This window comes from Diadema setosum, chromosome 12, assembly GCF_964275005.1.
Source record: "Diadema setosum chromosome 12, eeDiaSeto1, whole genome shotgun sequence".
Taxonomy (NCBI): Eukaryota; Metazoa; Echinodermata; class Echinoidea; order Diadematoida; family Diadematidae; genus Diadema; species Diadema setosum.
In genome coordinates this window covers 9,432,775-9,449,469 of record NC_092696.1, presented here as the reverse complement: position 1 = coordinate 9,449,469, position 16,695 = coordinate 9,432,775, and the positions used below count along the sequence as shown (strand labels likewise).

Below are 16,695 nucleotides of genomic sequence, written 5' to 3'. Positions count from 1 at the left end.
CATCCCCACCCCATTTGATCTTGGAATGATATAATACCATTATTCCCTTCAAAGTGAGGTATACATTGATCTGATACAGTATTTCTGCAACACTGCAGCTAAATATGCTGGGAAGATCACAATTCATTGCAAAGGCACACTGTTTGTGCATAATACCTAAATCTACATGCAAATCATTTATTTGAAATCAAGTTCCATTAACTTCATTCCTCGCAGAATAGAGTCAAATAATTTCTTCGAAAGTTTTTGAAACCGCTGAGATATCATTTCCCTGCTTTGCACACGTCGATTCTATCACACATTTGTACGAGCTCAGACATCACACATTTGTGCGCACAATGTTTAGAGAATACAAGTACTTCTCTAAATCTACCATTCTCACAAGACACGATGGCAATAATGATTTGTTTCACAAGTGATAGCAACAGCCATTCACACTTCTAATCTAGCCTGCAATCATTTTGCATGCTCTTTCTTTACGTAATCATCAGCAAATTTGAAGAGCCTCGCTCCCATGTAACTAGAACACAGTTTCAAAGCAGGAATAACTTGCCAGGAAAGTTTCGAAACATATTTTGTTCTCTAAAACATGTTCAACCAAACTCACTATCTAGCCTGTGGCTGAAAGTCTTCTCTACTAAAAAGTAAGGTACAAGTTTATCGCCCACAGGAAGCCACCTTAACCTTCACAAGTCTTTGTGAAAGCTGTACTTTGTGCAGCATTTTCAGTTTGAAGTTTTATATTTCTGACCAATATATACTCTTTATATATTTACCTCTGCACAAGTTGAATATAATTCTTTGCAGAAGGCATGATCAGGTATTTGTATAACAGTAAAAATATCATAGATTACTCTTGAAAAGAAAAAAAATAAGTATCAAATTTTGGCAATGGGCAGATGATTAAAAAAAAGGCATAAAACTTCAGAAAAAAAAATGATAAGCCTTTGTGATGAAAGACAATGCAGACCTCAGTCCCACATATAGACTATTCAGCTGTTTCCTTCATGAGACCAGCCTTCACTAGAGCAGAACGCACGTCGTCGTAGGCTGTTGGGTCTTCTACGGTAGGAGGAATCTGTGAGATGGGAAGGTGCCAGAGAGACATCGTGGTGGAAACATGGAAGCTTGGAGCATAGTAACTCTTAAGTCAGAAAGATCCAACCAAAAGCAGCACAGAAATGTTGCTCATAAATACTATAAGAAGAACTGATACTTGGTCATCAAAGATACCAAATACCTACATATCTAATTATCTAATCTATCATCTAATCGATCTAATTTCACATTTCTTGTAGATTCACCATCTACAGCTCTAGCACAGTGATAGGTACACGTATGAACTTGAAAATAAGCACTTTTCACCCGTCGAGGAAGGGCCAATTTTGCTACAACATGCATTTCCCATAGACCCTTGCCCAAGTATACCCGGGACTCGTCCTTAACGGGTTCACAACAACCACAAAAATATATACACTTCATAATAAACAACAATCATGAGCATTATAAGTCATACCATACCAATAAACAACAATCATGAGCATTATAAGTCATACCATACCAATATTAATTTTCATCCTGTGTCTTTTCAAGGCATTCCATAAAAACTGCTGAGTTTCAATAAAGTAATACAATTTGTGACCCGCTACAACAAAAGGATCCTAAAAAAGTCGCTGACGGGTGAGCCGAGAAAATCGAGTTTGAAGTCAGATCACCAAAATCTGTCAAAACGTTCGGATTTCTTTTTTTAACATAATTTTGTAGTCTAATGTATCTTCTATCATCTGCCGAAATTTCGAAGCTAAATGATCAAAGGAAAGGCCTGAAAATAGCATTTTTCTGGGCCATGCTTGGCTCGCCCGTCAGCGATGTTAGGATCCTTTTGTCGTAGCGGGTCACATTTGTATGTGCCTTAACAATGTGGGGTAGAGAGTAACTGCCCATAGATTAGAATACCACAATATACAGAACGTAATGATGATCAAAGAAAGTTTCGCATTCCTACCTTAAATGTTCCATTGTTCACCATTTTGCTGAGCACGCCTCGCGTGATCTTTCCCGACCGCGTCCGCGGCAGCTTGTCGACGATGACGGCTTTCTTGAAAAATGCCACGGGGCCGACGTTGTTGCGGACGACGGCAATCACCTCCTTAATGATCTCTTCCTCGGACTTGGTGACGTCTGCAATGATAGAATGCAGATGGGCGGAAGTTCATAAAATTGCTTGGAATGTATGAATGTACAAGACATACATGTACATTGTATGTGTATGACATGTGTATGAACTAGGTATATTATGACATTGTGACCTGCCACAAAAGGATCCGAAAGCCTGGGGAGGACAATTTTCTGAAAATGGCATGACATTATTCCCTTACTCTTTTACTTTAATTTTATCATAGCACAACTCATAAAAGTACAGGCTTGTATTTGGTTGCGGAGATATCGATGATTTTATTAGCGCATGTCAAGTGGTTGAGGAAATTAGAATATCAAGAAAAATGCCTTCAAAGTTTTTCTTCTGACGCTATCATGATCAAGGGGAGGCGAGACAGTTTCCACCGCTTCACAATAGAAGGCATGCTCCTAGCGACCTCCGCAATGTTCATTCAAGCTTAGCGCCAGTAGTCTACGCATGACCAATCAGTAATCAGGATGCCACACACTGACCAATAAGATCACTCCCTCGTTACTAGGGGCAGAGTCTAGCTGCAGCACTTAATTAAAATCTTCGGACACGTTTCTGTTACGTTGAAAGTCGGAAAATCATGGCCCAGAAAAACCCTGATTTCTTGCCTTTCTTTGATCATTTAGCTTCGAAATTTCGGCAGATGATAGACAAAACATTAGACTACAAAATTATGCCAAAATCAGAAATCCGATTGTTTTGACCAATTTTGATGATGTGACTTCAAAATTGATTTTCTCGGCTCAGCCGTCAGCGACTTAAGGATCCTTTTATTGTAGCGGGTCACATATGCATTCTTCGTATGATATGACTGTATTCTAACAGACCTATATAGATTCACAGAAAAAACACAATAATACATTACTGTAAAACAAGAAATCCACTGCAAAAATTTTGCGACAGCCAAGGTTCGCGAAATTATATGTATTGCAAGTGAAAGTTCTTGTCTACAGCTGTACACTTCACATTGCTAGCCAGCCAGTACTGTGGCAATTCGCAAAAATTTCTTGCCACAATAAAAAAAAAAAAAAAAAAGATGTTGGCTCCAATTCATGAACATTTCATGCCACAGATTTTTCTGGCTTTACAGTATCATGTTTGTGTGTATGTACAAATTGTATCTACAACTGTACGAATACCTCTCAGGTATGTGTATGTGTGAATGTATGCATATGTTTGTTGATGTCATTACTCTTCTATGTATGCGCATATTTGTATGATAAGGGATATTATGTATGTATGCATGTACGTACAACTTGTGTGTACTGTACAAATGTATAAACTAATGTGTGTGTATGTGTACTTTTGTAGCTACATGTATGTATGTACGATTATCTAATTACGTTTCTGCTTGTTCAGTTGGTTGGTTGATCAACTGAAGCATTCAACAGAATTACTGTATACTGGCAGGCAGGTCCTATCCAATTCACATCAGCTTCACACAAAATTTCATGTGATAACAACGATAATACAGGTCAATGAGAGAACAGATCAAAACTATTTTGGGATGAAAAATCCACTTTAAATTGCATGTGAGGTGCAAAAATCAAATTCCCGACGTGACTTACTCTTCTTGAGGACACAAAGGCCGACCGGAATTTGACCCTTGAGGGTGTCATTAACCGGAATCGTTGCACACTCGACCACGTCACCCTGTTCAACGATGGCCTAAAATATATGAACACACACGGGGGAAAGATTGGTCACAGTCAATGATGTATGCATGTATATGTACACATACAGGGCACTCTCATTACAAGAAACTTCTTTGGATCAGGGAAATCACTGTTACAGTGAAACTTTTGCTTAATGATGGCCTCGGAGGCACTTCATGAAGCATTTTGTCAGACATTTCTGACAAACTGTTATAAGCTACAGAAATCCTTGCATCTGACTGGCCGAGAACAAATTTGTCCGACAAAGTTGTCGGACAAAACGCTTCATGAAATGCCCCCCAGAAGTATGTGGACACTCTTATAACTAGGGGAAAGATGGTCACAGTCATTTAACTCTTTATGTGCCACATTCGCACACCCAACTCAGTCAACGGAGTGCCAAGTTCGCATATTTTGCTCAAACGAACAAACTGATCAATAAATCGCCAAATGCCATATGATATTACAATAAAAGCTTCACTCACGACTATGTTATTCTCACATACAGCTTGCATTGTGTAGTGAATGACTATCAAGCGATGTTCCCTATTGAATTTTTGTGTAAATTTCTGTGTTTTGGTCATTGTTTTGTGTGCAAAAGTCATGCCTGTACAACAACACAGCGACAACTCATTCGAAAGAAAAAGAATCCCAAATTTGTCATGAAATTTAGATAATAGCAGAGCTTGGGAATTTCTCTTCAACTTTGTTGATTGCGCATGACATTGTTGAGCAAAACAAAAATCTATACAAAGTTACAAGGAGATGAAAAGCAGAATGTTTTCTCAAAGCAAGCAGTCTCAAAATAATATTGCACACAGGGAGATAGACCATGGCACATAAAGAGTTGACAATGCAGATGCACACATACAACTTTGTACTGTGGACTCTCACAATAACAAACTTCTTGAGATTACGGATATAATTCTATTGTTTTATTAAAACTTGTTTATGTCAAGCATGGGGGATAAGAGTGAAATACCAATGTGAATTCAGACCAGTATGACAATTCTATCAGCAGTTGAATTGATAGCCTGGAACCATAGAGACATAACGAGAAAATAGTATAATCCCTAACTGCAAGAAGAGAAGTTTCTGGTTTCTTAAGTTTGAGACGTTAAACATTGTACAGCACACTTGTGAAATGAAGGCAATATTAATTCAGCAAGTTGTTTATCTTCTGAAAACAAGTTGACTCATGAAATTAGTGAATATAAGAACATCTCTAATATAGTAAAAGAAGGATAGAGGAGTAAGAAAATTTTAAATCTGGCTGAAAATCATGGAAAACAAAAACAAACTGTCAAACATGTACAAATACAATATTTCAATGTGCATCATTTGGTATAATTCTTTGCGGTAACTAAAAGCTAAGCTCGTTAACACAATGAAAGTTCATGGTACATGTGTCAGTGAACACATATCTAAAGGGTTAAATGCAAAGACCTATTAAGATTTTGAAAAATGATCATCACCTCTTCGATGGCACTGGCCGCGATGCGATGTCCAGCAACACTTATGACGTCATCCACCCGTGCCTGGATACAGATGTAGCCATCCTCCGTCTGAATACCTGCATCCATGGTGTCGTAGTAACCCTGGCAACAGAATTGGGTGGAGCTCATCTAGATTCTTCTCTGAAATTTTTGTTTGTTTCTTGTCCTGTATTCTGCATGCATACATCTTCTGGACATTACTTTGATAAATTATGAGTACATTGTATGTTCATACTGTGATTAAATGTTTCCAAGAGCTTTGATAAAATTCATATGTGACCCTGCACCACAAAACGAACACAAAGTCGCCAAACATGCATTTTTACTTAAGGGCAAATTCTGAAAGAGGAGACTCTAAGCTTTAAAATGATGTATAACTCAATTTAAATGGACTCTCCTAACCTATATAGATATTGGAAAGAGAGCACACAGTCTGGAAAAGTTTGAACTGAGAAAAGAGGCTTGGAAGTACAGGGTCTATTCAAGCGATAAATCTTTACTAAGCCATGCTACCTGTGCCACAATTGGGACAAAAAACCATGTTGTAAACCACTGTAGCAACAACAATGAAGAGATTATCAGATTAAGCTGAAATCGAGCATCCCCTATCAATACATTCTGTCCAATATAAATGTCAACTTTCAAAGCAGTACCATCATGCTTTCAAAAGTTATTAGAGTTAAAAGTGAAGAGTGTGCAAAGGATTTTCAAGAAATGAAAAGGGGTCTCCACGAAAAACCTGATCACACTACTCCACCCAAAAAGGGTTTATAAAAAAACAGCTGAAAAACCACTTTCCCATTCAATTTTATATGATCCCAAACTCAAGAATAATGTAGAAGAAGAATAGCTCTTTCAGAAAATGTAGAAAACTAAATATTGACTTGGTTGACCAGTTTCACCTTTGAGTCCTCACGTAAAATCAAGGGGTGTGACTTTTTGTTTGTTTTGTGATGCACGGTCAAATATGGAAATATATAGGTAATTATATTTCACCCCATCGCTCATGTTATGTAGTTCAAAATTCTGGGTATGTACTTTCCCCTTTTACCCACGGACGCACACACATACAAACACACAAGGGTGACAATGCAATCTTTACTAGCCTACTTCTCATCATTAACTGAAAACCTTTCAGTAAAAAGAGGCCCTGAAATGCCAGGAAGAGTAATATCAAATTGTTAAAATGAATTATTGTTAAGATAGAAACATTTATATCAATACTGTTTACAATCTATGAAATTCAAAAACAACACTAAATATTCCCATTTATTCTATTATCTTTCACAGCAAAGGAAATTGCATTTTCCTTCCTAAAACACAGACAGGCACTTAATTTTCAGTCAATTCTATTTTCTAACGCTATAAATACATCTCACAATGTTCATTTTTATCCTATATTTGAAATGAACTTTTCTGTTTTGTATCAATAAGCTTTAATAGAAATATTTGTTTAAAGTCTTATGAATGCTATTTACCATTATTATAATCAAGTATCATTATTATCAACAGACATACAGACACACACATAAACATAAAGATGCAGAAACCCAAGCCCAAAGCACACCCTGCTCCTCTGGTGACTTACAGGAAACTTCTTGAAGTAGGTGTCCACAAATCTCTCGTGGCTACCCCACAGGGTGTTGAAGGAGGCGGGTGGCAGGGGAAGCCTGCCGGGAAAACAGGCATCGCCATGGTTACCAAAAGTTCATCTCAATCCAGGTCATTGACCTTTTCCTGCATGCTGTGTGCAGAAATTGGCACATCCACTGATGTGCTTTCTTCATTAACTGCCGCTGATGATTGGAAACGAACTGTGGGTGATTAATCATTACATAATCCCTGACCCTCTTTTGTTTCAGCATTAGTTTCCTGTTGGACTGAGGCATCACTTTGATTATCAAATAAAATAGTGTGGGTTAGTTACAATTAGGTCAAGTTTTCTTTTTAGTGATTCTCTTTCTCTTTTTTTTTTTTTTTTTTTACTAGGTATGGATAACCAAAAGCGAAAAAAAAAAAAACTTGGGAAAGTTATGGCTAAATGCTATAAAGGTACATAAAGGGTTACAGAAGTGCTGAAAAGCAAATGTATCAAAGTTTTCTTTCACCAAAGTGAATTTCATCCCACATTCAAGTTAACTACAACATACAGATTACAGTGATAAAAAAGTACAGAAGTATAGAAAGAGAAAACAATGGAATAAGTGGAATACAGTAGAAAGAATAGTAGAAATTTCATTAAATCCATGTTCATTGTACATTAGAAAATAGGAAAACTTGTGCTCACAACCCACTGATATTATTCAATACAGAATAACCTGCATATCCATAAAAACAAACACTGCAAAATTTAAGAAACATGAAAGACAAAATTTATGTCTGGTATGATGTACAATTTATTATTCAACTATATTTTGAGATTTGAGTATTTGCAAACCGTGATTCACCTAGAAGACTTCTAATACGAAATTGCTTTTACATACAGTGATATTATGATACTGGAACTATTTCAATGTCACTAAAAGAACACAAAGCAAAGTTAAAATAGCTATGAAACAGTAGACTAAACATAAACATCTTGTTATCTTACTGATGCATAATTGCACGCTTTAGATCTGGGAGCGAACGCTGTGAGACGACGAAGCCTCCCAGGTTGGACAATGGAAACCAGGGCTGTCTTGCGCATGTGCACAACACCACTTTTTTGCCTGATGGTGTCATCTGTAGCATTTGCATCGCCGATCTAAAGCTTGTTAACACTGCACAGAGGGCTTGATGTAGCTGCAGTCTTGTTATTAAAGGGAAGGTAAACCCAAAAAGCAATGTGGATTGAGTGAAAGCAGCAACATTAGTAGAACACATCAGTGAAAGTTTGAGGAAAATCGGACAATCGATGCAAAAGTTATGAATTTTTAAAGTTTTGGTGTTGGAACCGCTGGACGAGGAGACTACTAGAGGTTATGACGTATGAGTGGACAACAATACCAAGAAAATATAAAGAAAATTCTACAAAAATCCATTTTTCATGAAAATTACAAATTCTATCAACTTGATATTGACATATGTTAGGGGTAACAATTATTCCCCCTGCTTTCTGAAAGAGGTTGGTCCATTGCTCTTTCATAATTCTAGAAAAGTGAACTTTTGCATCGATTGTCCGATTTTCTTCAAACTTTCACTGATGTGTTCTACTAATGTTGCTGTTTTCACTCAATCCACATTGCTCTTGGGGTTTATCTTCCCTTTAACCCATTGAAGTATACTTGGGCAGGAGTCTATGGGGAATTTAGCAAAATCAGCTCATCCTCAATGGGTAAAAAATGTCTTAAAACATGAGACCAAATACAAGATTATGCAAAATGAGAACTTACTTGACACAGATGTTCCCAAGTTCTCCAGGGGGCAAAACTTCTCCATCATCACTCAGGATTTTGACTGAAAAAAATATGAGGGAAAGACTGATAAAATTTAGAGAATGTTGCAAAATTTGCTTCATTACTATGGGGCCTTACACTGTTCATTTTCAACTAATACTGTAGCATTTAGCAGTTTGTTTCACACACATGAAACTATTTTTTCATCCATTCAAATCCCCATCAAATAAAAAGGTTTATATGTAACTGCAAGAGTTCCCGTCTTTCTTACTCGTTTTCTCTCTCTCTCTTTCACTCTTTTTCTCTCTTTCCATCACCTTTTTATTTTCTCTCCCATTCTCTCTCTTTCGTTTTCTTTTTTTTTTTCCTCTCTCTCTCTTTCCCACCAACCTCCCTCTACTCTTTTCCTTCTCTCTCAGCACTGGACAACATAAAAAGCATCACTTTCTTTCATACAAATGTTGTTGACATACATTACAAGCTTTCTCTTGGGTGCAGGCCAAAGACCAAAAGTACAATTTATATTTCCAACACAAATTTCCAACCTTAGACAAAACATCTTTGATACCATAGTGAGAATTGAGAAGCCAGGATCAAGCATGTTCAATGTTTGTAACATTTTTATTTGTGTGTGTGTGTGTGTGTGTGTCTGTTTTTAGTTTTATTATGTGTTTCTATCTGAGTATTGCTGTAGGAAGAATACTAGAAGACTAATTCAACCCAAAAAACTGAATTCATCTCTGCCTGAGTACTGGCCTCAGAGTACACTGCACTTGATAAATATTAGGACTCCAGATTCAGACAGTTTACCAGGAAATGCCAAATGTGGTATATTTTCAAATCAATTTCATCTCTAATTCTTTGTATTTCTTGCATTCCCCCTCTCCCTTGCTTATCTCTCTCTTACAAAGCAAGAATAGCCTGATATTTCAGATTTCTAACAAATCTAGACATCTTATTGGAAAATCCTTTTACCTTTTTTCTCCCATGATTCTCTCTGCCATTTTTTGTTTCTCCCTTTTCATTTCCTGTAAAAAGATGCGTGTCACAGCTCATTCAGACAAACAGGCTAACATCATACATCAAATTGCTTCATAAACTTTCCTGCTTTTGCTATTATTTTCCCTTCTCAGAACCCCTTCTACCTCCACCTCCCCCAGCCAACCCCCCTCCCCCACCCCCCCCACCCACACACACACACGCACACACACACTTATAGAATTCCACACACAGGAAAAAAGGCATCCATAAATCAATACATGCATTACAGTACAAGTGTAAATCAGTGTCCATACAGCAGACAGATTCCATGTTTATTATACGAAGGAACACGCCCACTAGGGCTGTCACTTTTGATATATGAGACGGCCATTTCTCACCAAACTCATTGACTGGGGCTCTACAAGGCTGTGGAATTTGGACTGAAATGTTATAGAGTGTATACTGCAATTGGCAAAGAGACATATATCTGAAAACACACTTACAACACACACCCATACACACACACACACAATGTAAACAGATAGCAAAGTTTACACACCTGGCACAGAAAATCATCCATGGAGCCAAGAGTTAATAGCTGGCAAGGGCTAGGATTGTGGGGATGTACAATACGAACACAAGAAGTTGGGCATAAAAATATTTTGCTAGTCATACACTATTACTGGTCACATGATGACTTCAATTTAGAATCTTTTTCAAAGTGCCATAAGCCTAGTATATGTATGCTCACTTGGGGCAATGTAAAATCAAGGTCAGGCATTCAAGTATAATGACTGGGCACTCGCCTACAAGTACTAAAAGTATATATGGTCTGTTTCCACATACAATGTACGTACAGTCTGGCATAATGGGAGAGGGAGGTCTCTACTGCCCTGACTTGCAAGCACAAGACACCATCTTATGCCTAACCCACCGGGTATTAGATATTAGGAAACTCTTTAACCCTAACCTGGGCTATTTTGAAATGGTAAAACCCAGAGGATGGGCTCTTATTTGCACCCCTATTCCCCCCTCACCTCCCATCTCAGCTGTTGATCGCACGATTGTAGCGAAAATCGGCAAGCACATTGCACATTACATACACACTGTAATCTCCAAGAATGAATCATTAAGTTTTCCAAAAACAGGGATTTTCTCAAAATCATGCTAATTATGCCATAATTTACGCATAATATTTTTTGTGCATCAAATTTTAAGCTCCAAATCCCTAAATAAAGGGGAGTCAATATGAATCAGTTGTTGTGTAAAGTGTTAGTTTGTTTCATTTCTTTTTTTTTTTTCTGTGTCTTCCTACTGTAAAGTTGAATTATTATTTTTTTTTTTTTTTTTTGTCGTCAAGTGTGATGTAAACCAAATACGGTTTAGTCTCCGGACTTTTATTTGGTGCTTTTATAATAAAATTGAAATTGAATTGAATTGAACTGAATTGAATTGAACTGAATTGAATTGAATAAAATGGACTAATTTTGTCTAAATATTCTGATTGGTACATTGTACATGTTCATGCCTGGAAACTAATTGTCAGTGAAAAGAGATTACATAATCTCCTAATCCCGTAATCCCCTAATCCACATCTAGTCACCATGGCTTCCCTGTTACAATGAGGCACAGTATTTCATCTGAGTGAGTTTGCAATAATACAATATATCTACAACCAGGTCAAGTTTGAATGGATTTCTGAATGCTGATGAAAGGGGTTGGCAAGTTGAGCTTGGTGCCTTGGCACTGAAAAGGTGATAAAATGTATGGTGGTATGATTTACCAACATGACAGGACTAACTCATCATTTTGTTTTATCAAGGTCCAGAGTACATTGTGGCTCTGCCATAAGCAGCAAACACTGATTATCCCACTGGCACTAAAGAATCAGCCTACAATTCAAATCCATGAGAAATCATTATCTCTATGTCATAAATTGTATGCCACTTTTTACAGGTAGGCTCCAAGCACCAGAAAACAAGACCGGTTTAGCTTTGAATGTCTTTATAACCCGTTGAGGATGGTCTGATTTTGCTATAACACGCATTTCCCATAGACGAAGACCCCTGCTCGAGTATACTCGGGATTCGTCTCCCACGGGTCAAAAGAAAGTGAAGTCAGCAAAGTCATTCATAACATCCTCAGCATGGTAACAACGTTCATATCACAAAATACCAATACAAAAGATTTCTCCTTCCATCGCAAACCACCACCAACATCACACGAGTGAACAACAGCTGACATAATTAATGCACCTGTCACCTCATATAATTACATGTACCTCTCCCCTCCATCACTACCCCCTTCTCTCCACTAATCCCCCCCCCCCCACCCCACCATCTTCTGTATACACCATTTATTTAGCAGGTCTAATTTTTTTTGCGAATCAGGATATCCCGACAATTTTGCAAGTGGTTGAATTTGTGATTGTGGAGTAGTGTAGTGAATGGATAAATGCATGCACATTACGTTCACATCGGGACAAGAGTTAATATTTTCATGTGTATTTGAATTCTCGAATACAAACGTAGCATCCAACTCGCAAAATTCGCAAGATAAAACCTCACGAAACATTTGCCATATACAGCACATAATAGTTTGACTTACCATCCCATCCTGGTACTGGCTTGCCTGTGAGCCCGTGTCTCGGGTACAAGTCCTCCCCAAGACCAACGGCAGTGTTGGTCATCGGCCACCCAGTCTCTGTTAAAAATAAGAATAAAAAAGACCCCCAAAAAGGGACAGAAACAAGTTCAATGAAAAGGGGGAGAAAAATCTGTTACAGAAAAACAAGCAAATCCACATGCACACATGTGCATACACAAGGCTGCAATGAACAATATTCATGGGGGCCATTGTGCCTAAAAGAAAAAAAAAATATAAGTTTTCATACAAAGACGAAATTGTGACTGTTCTAGAGCGTTGAATTACAATAAGAATTAACACTGTAGGAAGATGTCAACAAAAAAAAAGGCAAAATAATTTTAAATATACTGAAGAGGAAAAGTAGACAAATTGGGTGGAAAAAAAAAGAGGAGAAGTGAATGAGGAAGGAAAAGGAGTTGAAAACAAACCCCAAAGAATACTATCATCTCTTTTACAACAAACATACAACATACAGGTTGTAGCAAAAGACCCGTAAACAGAATAGTCATAGAAATAGTCGGAAAAAAAAGAAGAAATATTCAGTTTGTGGTCCCAAACTAAATACAAAGCTGTTGCCTGGAGCATAGGATCTTAATCATAGTTGAGATCAAATGAAAATGATTGATAACCAAGGCATTCACTCTCAGTAAACACAAGCAGTGAACCTTCAGTCCTGCATGTAAAGGATGTTTACGGTAAAAAAAAAAAAATAAATAAATAAAGCAAGACAGCGCTACACTTGCATTTTGATTTTCTTCCTGGAGGAAAAGGCAGAGAGTTATAAAGACATTAAAGCAGCCATAATTTTAGGTGCACTTTGACCTCTGGAAAAGCTAGAGCTTGTAGAATCATAACAAAACCATGACTATGTGTACTGGAACTGTGCATACGTACCACTGGGGGTGCTGGAAATGCCTTTTATTTTACATCATAGTAGATGTGCCATTTCTACTTGACACACATATGACACATTGTACTCAATTCCGTGTACGGTTTGATAGGGTCCACAGAGCCTTCATAATGCTTTGTGTGCCAGAGAGCAAACCCCCTTTGTGCCAAAATTATTCTAAAATCACAACGCATTAGCATGTCCAGAAAATTAGTTGTTTTTTTTTTTTTTTTCGAAATCCTGCATCTTTTCATTGATGTGTGCATGCCAGAAATGCAGTGGTACAGCAAATTTGTGTAGAAAGCTGCAAATTTTGCTGTAATAAAATGTTGATATTGCAATTTATCAATCAGTTTGTGTGTGGTTGTGTATTTGAGTAAAACATGAAGACTTGGCAAGCCCATGATTGAGGTGGGTGTGCAAACATGGCCCACAAAGATTTAACATGCTACTGTATAGGGGTGGCTCATTATTATTTTTCCCTAACAACACAGTTAGTATTTTGTATCCTTTAATACTATAAATGCAGGAAATATTGTCTCCACAGTGGGATATTGCTAAATTTGCTTCTTGAAAAGGATAATACTTTTTTCTCATCCAATCAAGGAGGGTGTCAGTAATGAAACACACAAATCAATATTTATTGTCTTCAAAGTCATGATTGGCAATATACTGGTGAAATATTTGACAGTTGTAATAAATAGAGTACAGACAAGTTTGACTTCTTGCCATTTCTTTTGATCCTGCTACTTTTGGGAACACACTGTGTCATACAGTAAACTCAAGGCAACAGAAAGTAGAGAAGCATTTTAAGTAACATTCACTCTTTTTGTCGTTATGCATAGGGGAAAAACAAAATACAAACTTAAATGCAAGCCCTGGGGTTTCTTTGAATACCTTTTGTCTAGAAGTATGCAAGAAACTTGCACACGATACACATGTTAGGTTCACTGTAAAGTGAGAAATGCAAGATAATCCCTTTCTTCTGCCAACAAGGAGATGCCTCAACAAAATCTCGCGCTCGCTGAGCACAATCCTGTGGACATATCTCTACCCTGCTCTGTTCCCTTTGTGAAGAATAAACACACACAAAAGACCCCATGCCCTCCCCCCCCCCAAAAAAAAAAAAAAAGAACAGAAAAAGAACTTAAAGCAGTTGCTACTGTCTAGAAGTGGTGATTCTTACAGCAGATATAATGCCCAATGCAAGCAAAAGGATACTGGTAATCTTTTGTATCTTTTGTCATGACAAACTGGTTGACTTCCCTCCAAACACATGTCTGCTGCTCCCCCCTTTACGATTGGGTGAATGTGATGAAGCAACACATTTTCACAGCCAAAGGTTACAGTACCTAGTGTAGGGCACAATGTACAGTACCTACTCAATTGGCACTCATCCAAGAACATTTTCTTTTGTATTTTGATGCGTCTGTATTTTACAATCAGGCTTGGGATGTAAAATTGCATATTAAGCCTTGGAATGGCTTTACATAAAGATTGCATGGTGGCACCGAAATCTGAATTCTGCATCACATGTCTGTAAAGGCTAAGCTTTGACTGTTTCATTTGCCATGGTGTAAACCCCTGTTCTCTCTGTGAAAGTCAATCATCATCTCATAGAAGCGTTTACTGTCGATTCTTGCTCCAAAATATGCACATAAGCACAAGAAATGTGTGAAATAACACTGTAATAACATGTTTTCAGTTGGGTAATGAACAAAGTGTGAATTACGCAAAAAAGGTTTGCCAGAAGTCCAAAATTTCAGAGCTTGACCAATCATGGTTCCTACATATATATATATATATATATATATATATATATATATATATATATATATATATATATATATACATATATATATATATATATATATATTTTTTTTTTTTTTTATTAACTTTTGATAAATGACAATCAGGCTACAGCAAAATCCATTGATCTTCCATGTTTTGAATCACATCCTGGCAGATCACATCCTTGCAAGTCACATCAGCCACATATTAAGTTTCTGCTTATACCCTGATATATGGCAAGCAAACTCAAAAAGGTGCAAGATGAATATGAGCCCTTCTAAGAACTATGCTTTGACTTTTAGTCTCTGTGAACAATTTTAATTACAATTGAAATAGATAATAACGTCGGCATTAATACAGTCAAAAGTAAAATGTAAATACTTTGTCTAGTTCAATTTTACTTAAAGAGTATTTTTTAAGCACAACTAAATCAGTGTCTTGTGCTTCTTGAGTGATTAAAATGATAGCAAGTAAATGCAGCAAAGTAGTTCAGAATGAAATGGATATGTCTTTATACTAATTTGCTTCAGGTATGGAAATCTGATACTAGTAATGAAAATGGGGAAAAAAAGAAAGAAAACCGACAATTACCAATCCAAATAATAATTTCTTTCACTGAAGCTACAGTACTCCGAATGGCCACAGTTTTCTTGTGGATCTGGTATGTTTATAGTGTGCAGTCACAGGCTTGGGCTGAATACAAAGAAAACAATTGTACATGAAAAATAATAAATTCTAAGTATGACGAAAAAAAGTCCTAAATCCTATCAAAACATACAGTTCATTATTATAGGGGATGAGGCATGACGTCACTGGAATCATTGGTAGTATTGTAAAATAAAAGAATCATTATTAAACCTAAATCAGGCAGGGCTTTCAACCTCAACCCTTACATGTATTCACACTAAAACTTGATATAAGTATGATCAAAAGAAAGAAGCTGCTAGTATTTGATGTCAAGTTTATTGCTAATACTATCACATAAAAGACTCAAATAAAGATCAAAGATACATTAATGAGAAACTGGGAGCAGTGTGCGCACAATAAAAAATCTCCCACATTTATGACCTCCTTGAACCCAATTGATAAGGACTGAAAAGGCAGGAAGACTACATTCAAATGTTTACGAGGTTCAAGGGTAAGTACATTTCAGATCTCGAGTCAACAGGTACCACTGGGCTGCAGTACCTCGCTGGCAGTAAATGTGTATGTCAGCACATGGTGACACCAGTTTCCCATACAGCTCAGAAGCGAATTACATTTTATCACACACACACACACACACACACACACACACACACACACACACACACACACAGACTCCCAGGTAGAGGGAAAATGTGATAAAATAGCTGTGGTGACATTACACAAAACTAAACATACATGTAGTTTTGTGAGAAAAGAGAAACTTCACAAATGCATGCAGGGTGTTTTGCAGGAAATTTTGCTGGTAAACAAACCTCTTGAGAAATTTGTGGTCAGTGCCCAAACTATGCAAAGCAAAATACCAGTCAGTGAAACTACTCGTAGGCATAGTTTTGAATAGTTTAAATGTGTTACAATCTCAAAGAAAAAAACAAATAACATTATACAAACTGTATTATATCCCTGTAATGACTTCTTGTCCTCTGATTGGTCGAGAGCACTGAAAACGACAAAACATATTTCTACCATA

At 37.1% G+C, this 16,695-nt stretch overlaps 1 protein-coding gene across 1 annotated transcript in view; it reads right to left on the bottom strand.

The window, feature by feature from the left end:
• Positions 1-934: 934 nt before the first annotated feature.
• The window catches only part of LOC140235986 (acyl-CoA synthetase short-chain family member 3, mitochondrial-like), a 33,484-nt gene continuing 17,723 nt past the window's right edge, over positions 935-16,695 (bottom strand). The window contains exons 9-15 of the mRNA XM_072315973.1: positions 12,302-12,397; positions 8,711-8,774; positions 6,928-7,009; positions 5,319-5,441; positions 3,757-3,856; positions 2,006-2,181; positions 935-1,078 (exon numbers count right to left, since the gene is read on the bottom strand). Of these exons, the coding sequence (XP_072172074.1) occupies positions 989-1,078; positions 2,006-2,181; positions 3,757-3,856; positions 5,319-5,441; positions 6,928-7,009; positions 8,711-8,774; positions 12,302-12,397 (731 nt within the window). The 3' untranslated portion in view covers positions 935-988. The remainder of the gene's footprint in view (positions 1,079-2,005; positions 2,182-3,756; positions 3,857-5,318; positions 5,442-6,927; positions 7,010-8,710; positions 8,775-12,301; positions 12,398-16,695) is intronic.